Here is a 6,256-nt window from a genome sequence, read left to right as displayed (position 1 = left end):
CACACACACACACACACAGAGAGAGAGAGAGAGAGAAACGTGCCCCTACATATATCCACATTTATATTTATATTTATGTGTATGCAACTCAAGAGGGTGTAGTTGCACGGGTGCCTGTTTCATGCATTTTTAGAGCGGTGGCGTGTGGAGTTTTTTTTGTTTTCTTTCGTGTATGTGCGGATTTGGGTGAAATTTGCTTGCGGAAGGAGGAATGGACTCAAAACGGAGGAAACAAAAAAAAAAAAAAAAAAAAATGAACCGAAACGAAAAACGGAAAGAAAAAAATAAATAAATAAATAAAAAGAAAAAAAAAGTCTTTGAAGTGCACGGAGACATTTTTGCATCGCCATTAAAATATAATAAAAATAAATTAATTAATTAAAAAAAAAAATAAAAAAAAATTTCAGAAGGAAAAGAAATGAAGACGAAAATAAAAACAAAATTAAAAGAAAATAAAAATTAAAAAAAAGGAGGGAAAAATAATAAAAAAAAGGGGGGGGGGGGAGAAGGGAGGGATTAGGGGGTGGGTGAAACGGGCTTCCATAAGCCACAGCGCCTACAACAATAATATAAAATAATATAATATAATGTTACATGTATATAAACATAGAGTGAGAGAGAGAGAGAGAGAGAAGGGGAAGGAGGCAGAGAGAGGGAGGGAGAGGGAGAAAAGACGAATTTACATTTTGTTTTTGTTTTTGTTTTTGTTTTTTATGCAAAAAAAAAAAAACAAAAAAAAAAGAAAACACATGCAAACACAAGAAGGAATAATAATAATAGTAATAATAGTAATGGGAAAAAAAAAAAAAAAAAAGAAGGGTGTTTTTATTTGTGGTGATCTTCGTTCGTTTGTTTGTTTGCTTTTGATCAACATTTTGTGTCGCCACCGCCATGCCTGCTTCATTCCCCTCCTTCTTCACTCCTCATCTCGTCCACACACACACACACACACACCGAAAGAGAGAAAGGGGGCACAGGAGGGAATTTTGGGGGAAATGAAATTGAATGGGTTGATTTTTGTTAGTTTTTTTGTTTATTTTATATGTTATTATTTAATGAATTAATTAATGATTGGTTTACTCTCTCTCTCTCTCTCTTTTACGACTCATTTTTGAGAGCGCCTTGAGTACTTTGTGTTGGGTGGAGAAAGTTTGGGGAAGAGGGAGGCAGCGGCATGTATGTATATCTATGTATATATACATACATGTATCCATTGAGTGGGTAAAAACGACAACAACAACGGGAAGATGACGACTGCGGTGAAGGCAGGAGGAAGGCGGTGTAAGTGGCAAATGGACCCCGTCTCCCTTTCCTCCTCCTCTTTTTTCTTTTTCTTCTTTTTTTTTCTTTTTTTTTTTTTGTATGCTCTCTCTGCCACAACCTGCTCTTCTTTTATAAACCCACTTTCCCCTCCTTCCTTCCTTCCTTCCCTCCCCTAACCCCTTTCATATTTTCTTGTTATTATTAATTACAATAAATGGAGTGTGCGGCTATTTGTACGGGTGGGACCGAATTTTATCTTCCCCCTTCCATATGTTCTTTTTGTTTTTGTTGTTTGTTTGTTTGGTGGTGCTTTGTGCTGGATGTCTGCATCCATTTATATATATATATATATATACCTATCTATATATATATATATGCATTTGCCTTTGCTTTCTCTGCCGTATCTCTCTTTTATTTACTTATTTATTTATTTATTTATTTGTTGTTGTTTGTTTGTTTGTTTGTTTGTACTCCTTTTTGGCGAATGTGACGACCATTTTTTATGGATTTCTTTTTTATTCCTTTCTTTTTTTTTGTTTTTGTTTTTGTTTGTTTGTTGTTGTTTTTGTTTTTTCTTTTCTTTTCTCTCTCGCTGTATGTTTACCTCCGTTACATTACATGTCGCCTTCTCCTCCTCTCAGTCCTTTTATGCATGTATGATTGATGCGATGGTTCCACTTGTTGTGTCTCGCACACTTCCCCTCCCTCCCTCCCTCCCTCTCTTTCTCGCCTTCTTTTGCCTTTTCTTTTTTTTTTTAATCTTTTGGCAGGGACAGGTAAAGCGTAGACTATTCTTTTTTTTTTTTTTCCTGCAGTCAAAAGGGGAAAAAGGGAGACGAGACAAAAAAAAAAAGGAAAGGTGCAAAGACGAGGAAGCATCCACCAGTGTTATTATCAGCATGGGCGGGGTTCCCTCTCGCGATGCGTATCCGACCTTTTTCTCTCTTCGTTATGGGTCGCATGAAATCGCACTGATTCCTTTACTTCGTCGTTACTTTTGCAATGAAAACAAGGAATTGCGGAAGCAGTTTGTTCGTATGCGTAATGATCCAAGTGTGCGCTACAATTTCATGCGTAGTCCAAAGTATAGCATGAAGGAACTACCACCAGCGTCGTATACAGAGAAGGATCTTGACACATTTCTTGATGTTATTGAGGAAACTCTTTATGATTCTTTAAAGGAAATGGTCGAAGATGAGGATGCCCCACTGCGTCCTGTGCCTTGTGCTGTTTGTTTTGTCTATGTGAATGGTCGAGAGGGGACAGACTGTTTCTTATTCTATGGTCGGCGCATAAATGTTATTGGGCAGTTTGGCTGTCACCGGTACGAAGATAAAAAGGACGACGAACCGTGTCTTTACCTACAAAAAGCCATTTTAAAGGCTGCGGGAGATCGTACATTGGAGAGAGTGGTTACGCTTGCCGCGATGGCACTCAAGGAGGAATTTTTTCGAGCGGTTACGACAGTTAACAGGGAAGCGAATGCGAGGGAGATGTTTTTACGCCGTATTTCCCGTTTGCCTCTCGTCAGCAGCACGTTTTGGAATAGCTACCCGGTGCTGAAATTCCTGTACGACACCGCCGCCTGGTCTTGGAGCGTGGGCAATGTGCAGGAGCACAATGATGCCCCAAGCTTCCGCTTCTATGAGGTACCGGAAAGTGGAGAAAGTGGTCTTGTCATGGAAATGCCGGGGTCTCTTTTGTTGCGATTTATTTTTTGGGCGTGTTCCTCCGTCAACCCCTCCGCGGTACGCGGGATGTGGGAACAGTACGGCATGGACGACACGGCGACGCACAAGAAGGAAAAAATGATAGCCAACTGGTTGGAGACAAGCCCCGATGTAAACATGTTTGTGGGTGGTGTGGAAATTACATCGCGGGTGAAAAAACACCTTGAGACTTTGCTAAGTGAAGTGGTTCGAGCCCGTGAAACCCCAACGGAAGACCTGAGCGTCTGGAGTGCAGAGCAAGAATGCAGCCATGATGGAAAAATATACCGGATCTTTGACTCCCCTCTCTGCGGTCCGTTTCTCACGACTGTAAAGGTGAAGCGGGATAAAAAAAATGGGACGACCAGTGGTGCTGAAGGCAACAGATCCAATCAGACATTGGACCCGTTATTGAATATCGCTGAGGAGCATAAAAAAAGAGACGATATTCCCCCAGTCAGCCGAGTACGTGTGGGTGGGGCATCGCAACCGCACGCCACACGACCGCCACCCGAGTATGAGGAAGCTGTCAACTCCATGATGCCTTCGCCATTTTTACCCTCGGGGCCATCGACAATCTGTCCTGTAAGCTTGCCTGCCACTGTGCTGCCCCATGGAAACGTTTCTATTACGGCCCCACAAAATTCCTCTGTTATGATGCTTCCGCAGTCGCTTAATCCTGCCTCAAGCTCCTTTTCTCTTCCCGCAAGCTCAGCGTCTGTAGGTCCAACTTTTATTCCTCTTTATTCAGAGCCACCCAAACCGGCACCTCTCCCAATGCAATCATTTGGAATACCGTATGTTGTTCTCACACCGTCAGGCCCTGCAGTACCGCAGCAGAATATCGTACCCCTGAACTCAGGTGCCAGTACCACAACTACTACCACAAGCCCCAACTTGACCACCATGGAAAGCAGCAAAAATGATGGTGTCAGTGGAAATGCTGGAAATATTACCACCGAAAACGGAGCTACATCGACTCTTTTTCCATCCATTCCTTCAACTCCTTTTGTCCCGACTGGGGCAACTTTTACCGGTGTTCTTAACGGACCAATGGGGTTACAGTCACGATCCGTGCAGCCAATAGGGAATTATGTTCTGCTGCCGGATGGAAACATTGGGGTATTGAATTCCGTACCCGTGACACCAATTAATTACTGGAACACTTGAAGAACAGGGACTGAGGAGAGACGTGTTTCTCTTCCTTCAGCACTCCATTCCTTTTTTCTTTCCTTCTTTCTTTCTTTTTTTTTTTTGCTTGTGATTTTTGCTCTTTCTTTTTCTTTTTTTGGTTTTTTTTCTTGCCCTTTCCGTTTTGTTTTTTGTTTTTGCTGTTTTGTTTTTGTGTGTGTGTGTTCCTTTTCTTTTTCCTGATGGTTTTGTTTTATCATCCTGCTGTAGTTTTGTTTCTTGACTTTTGTGTCGGTGCATGTATCATGTGTGTGTGTGTGTGTGCGTGTGTGTTTCCGCCTGCCTGCCTGCCTGTCTGGCTGTTCGTCAGTCGTTCTGGTCGTCTGGCAGGCCGGATTCTTTTTTTTTTTTTTTTTTTTTTTTTTTTGTAATTAATTGGGGGGGGGGTCGCCTCGGAGAAGAAATTTGGACATTAAAAAAAGAAGGAATAAAAGAAAAGAAACGGAGGTGATGGGAGGAGTAGAAAGAGGGGGAAGGGAGGAGCAAAAGAGAACGCCTTAAAAAAAAAAAAAAAAAAAAGAGGTGGTGGGGGGGAGGGAAAGAAAGAAAGAAAGAAAGAAAAAACATTTTTATATATTTATATTTATTTATATATAAATTTTTCCTTAAAACAAAAAAAAAAAAAGAAAAGAAAAAAAAAATTTTATTTTCCGCATGTGTTTTTTGTTTGTATTCATATTTATGTTTTTTGTTGTTGTTTTCTTTTCTTTTGTTTTTTTTTTTTTTGTGTGTGTGTTTGTTTGCTGTTTTGTTTGGGTTGTTTGAGGGTGTGGGTGTGGTGCAACATTACTCTTGCCTCTCCCTCCCCTCTTGCCTCTTGCCTCTCCCTTTCTATATGATCCAAAGGAAAACGAAATAAGAAGAATAAAACGAAAGAAGAAAAAAAAAAATGTCTTTTCCTTCTTCTTTTTTCCTTTGCGTATTACCCCTTACATGTGTATATACATATACATATACATATACATATACATATATATGATCTAAAGAAGTAAGTGCAAATAAAGAAACATACAAGCAAACACGCACAAGAGGAAGAAGAAAAAAAAAGAAAATGGTATGAAGTTGAGTCATGTAATCACAAGGCCAATGTGTTGTTTTGCCCACTAAAAACGCCACTTATTCACATGATTTGGGCTGTATGTATACATTATACATACGTACATACATATTTATCTTTTTGTTTGTTTGCTTGTTTGTTTTTTCTTCCACACACACACACACCTCTCCCTCTTTCTCCCTCTTTTTCTCCCTCTCTCTCCGGATGACGTTGTAAATAATAGGCGAAAGGGAGTGGAAAGAAGAAAGAAAGAAAAAAAAAAAAAAGAAAAAACCGGCCTTCCTCCCCCTCCTAATCTCAATCACACCACCATGTCTTAAGCAAGTCATATGTCTGTATGTGTTTTTGGTTTTGCTTGGGTGGTTCTTTCTGTGTGTTTGCGCCGAAGGGTAAAGAGATGGACGGAGTAAATGCAACATGTTCTTTTTTTGTGTGTGTGTTTTGTTTTTGTTCTCTTTTTTTTTTTTTCTTATTATTGTCACTTGCACTGCTTTTTGCTGCTTTTCGTTACATACATATATATACATATATATGCTGGTTTGGAAAATCGCGGAAAAGGGAATATACATGACATGACATGACGTTACATATTTATATATTTATATATAAATAATGCCACCAGATGAGGATAAATAAACGAGGAAGCGGAGAAGAAAGGAAGAAGAGGAGAAAACCCCCCTTTTGTTTATATATATATATATATATTGTGGATTTCGTTTTTGGGTAATTTTTGTTTGGTTTGCCGTTGTTTGTTGTTGTTCTCTTTTTTTTTTTTTTTTTGTAAAACGGCGTTTTGGAAAGGGGCAGCGCAGGCGCAAATTTTTTTTGGTTTTTTTTTTTTTTTTTGGTTTCGGTTTCGGTTTTTTATTCCACCCGCCCCGCTTCGGCTGCCACTCCGCGCGAGTGGGGAAAATCCCGGTGGTTGTGGGGGGAGAATGAGGAGAAGGATAAGAAGGAGGAGTCATTTAAAAAAAAAAAAAAAGGAAAAGAAAAGAAAAGAAAAAAGGAAGAGGTGGCTGCCCATCTTTGAGTTTTA

The 6,256-nt window shown here is 39.8% G+C and overlaps 1 protein-coding gene across 1 annotated transcript, besides 34 other annotated features; it reads left to right on the top strand.

Moving 5' to 3' along the window:
- Positions 1-6,256: a sequence feature (heterozygous, non-Esmeraldo-like haplotype).
- Positions 230-313: a sequence feature (T-rich).
- Positions 359-469: a sequence feature (T-rich).
- Positions 565-589: a microsatellite.
- Positions 609-669: a sequence feature (CT-rich).
- Positions 685-712: a microsatellite.
- Positions 718-746: a microsatellite.
- Positions 767-793: a microsatellite.
- Positions 934-954: a microsatellite.
- Positions 1,025-1,069: a sequence feature (AT_rich).
- Positions 1,175-1,210: a microsatellite.
- Positions 1,322-1,360: a microsatellite.
- Positions 1,409-1,434: a microsatellite.
- Tc00.1047053507947.10 (hypothetical protein, conserved) lies at positions 1,584-4,142 on the top strand (the record flags this gene model as incomplete). The annotated part of the gene is made up of 1 exon (XM_799485.1): positions 1,584-4,142. The coding sequence occupies one exon, from the start codon at positions 1,584-1,586 to the stop codon at positions 4,140-4,142; it is 2,559 nt and encodes an 852-aa protein (XP_804578.1).
- Positions 1,599-1,639: a microsatellite.
- Positions 1,674-1,730: a microsatellite.
- Positions 1,776-1,847: a microsatellite.
- Positions 1,963-1,991: a microsatellite.
- Positions 4,194-4,316: a sequence feature (A-rich).
- Positions 4,410-4,436: a microsatellite.
- Positions 4,500-4,530: a microsatellite.
- Positions 4,663-4,682: a microsatellite.
- Positions 4,701-4,727: a microsatellite.
- Positions 4,729-4,766: a sequence feature (AT_rich).
- Positions 4,771-4,804: a microsatellite.
- Positions 4,850-4,917: a microsatellite.
- Positions 5,006-5,053: a sequence feature (T-rich).
- Positions 5,094-5,140: a microsatellite.
- Positions 5,340-5,362: a microsatellite.
- Positions 5,385-5,421: a sequence feature (GA-rich).
- Positions 5,458-5,493: a microsatellite.
- Positions 5,641-5,697: a sequence feature (A-rich).
- Positions 5,808-5,834: a sequence feature (AT_rich).
- Positions 5,905-5,926: a sequence feature (AT_rich).
- Positions 6,190-6,223: a microsatellite.

This window comes from Trypanosoma cruzi, genomic scaffold, assembly GCF_000209065.1.
Source record: "Trypanosoma cruzi strain CL Brener 1047053516569 genomic scaffold, whole genome shotgun sequence".
Lineage (NCBI taxonomy): Eukaryota > Euglenozoa > Kinetoplastea > Trypanosomatida > Trypanosomatidae > Trypanosoma > Trypanosoma cruzi.
The sequence above is the reverse complement of the archived record's forward strand: the minus strand, read 5'-3'. Positions and strand labels throughout refer to the sequence as shown.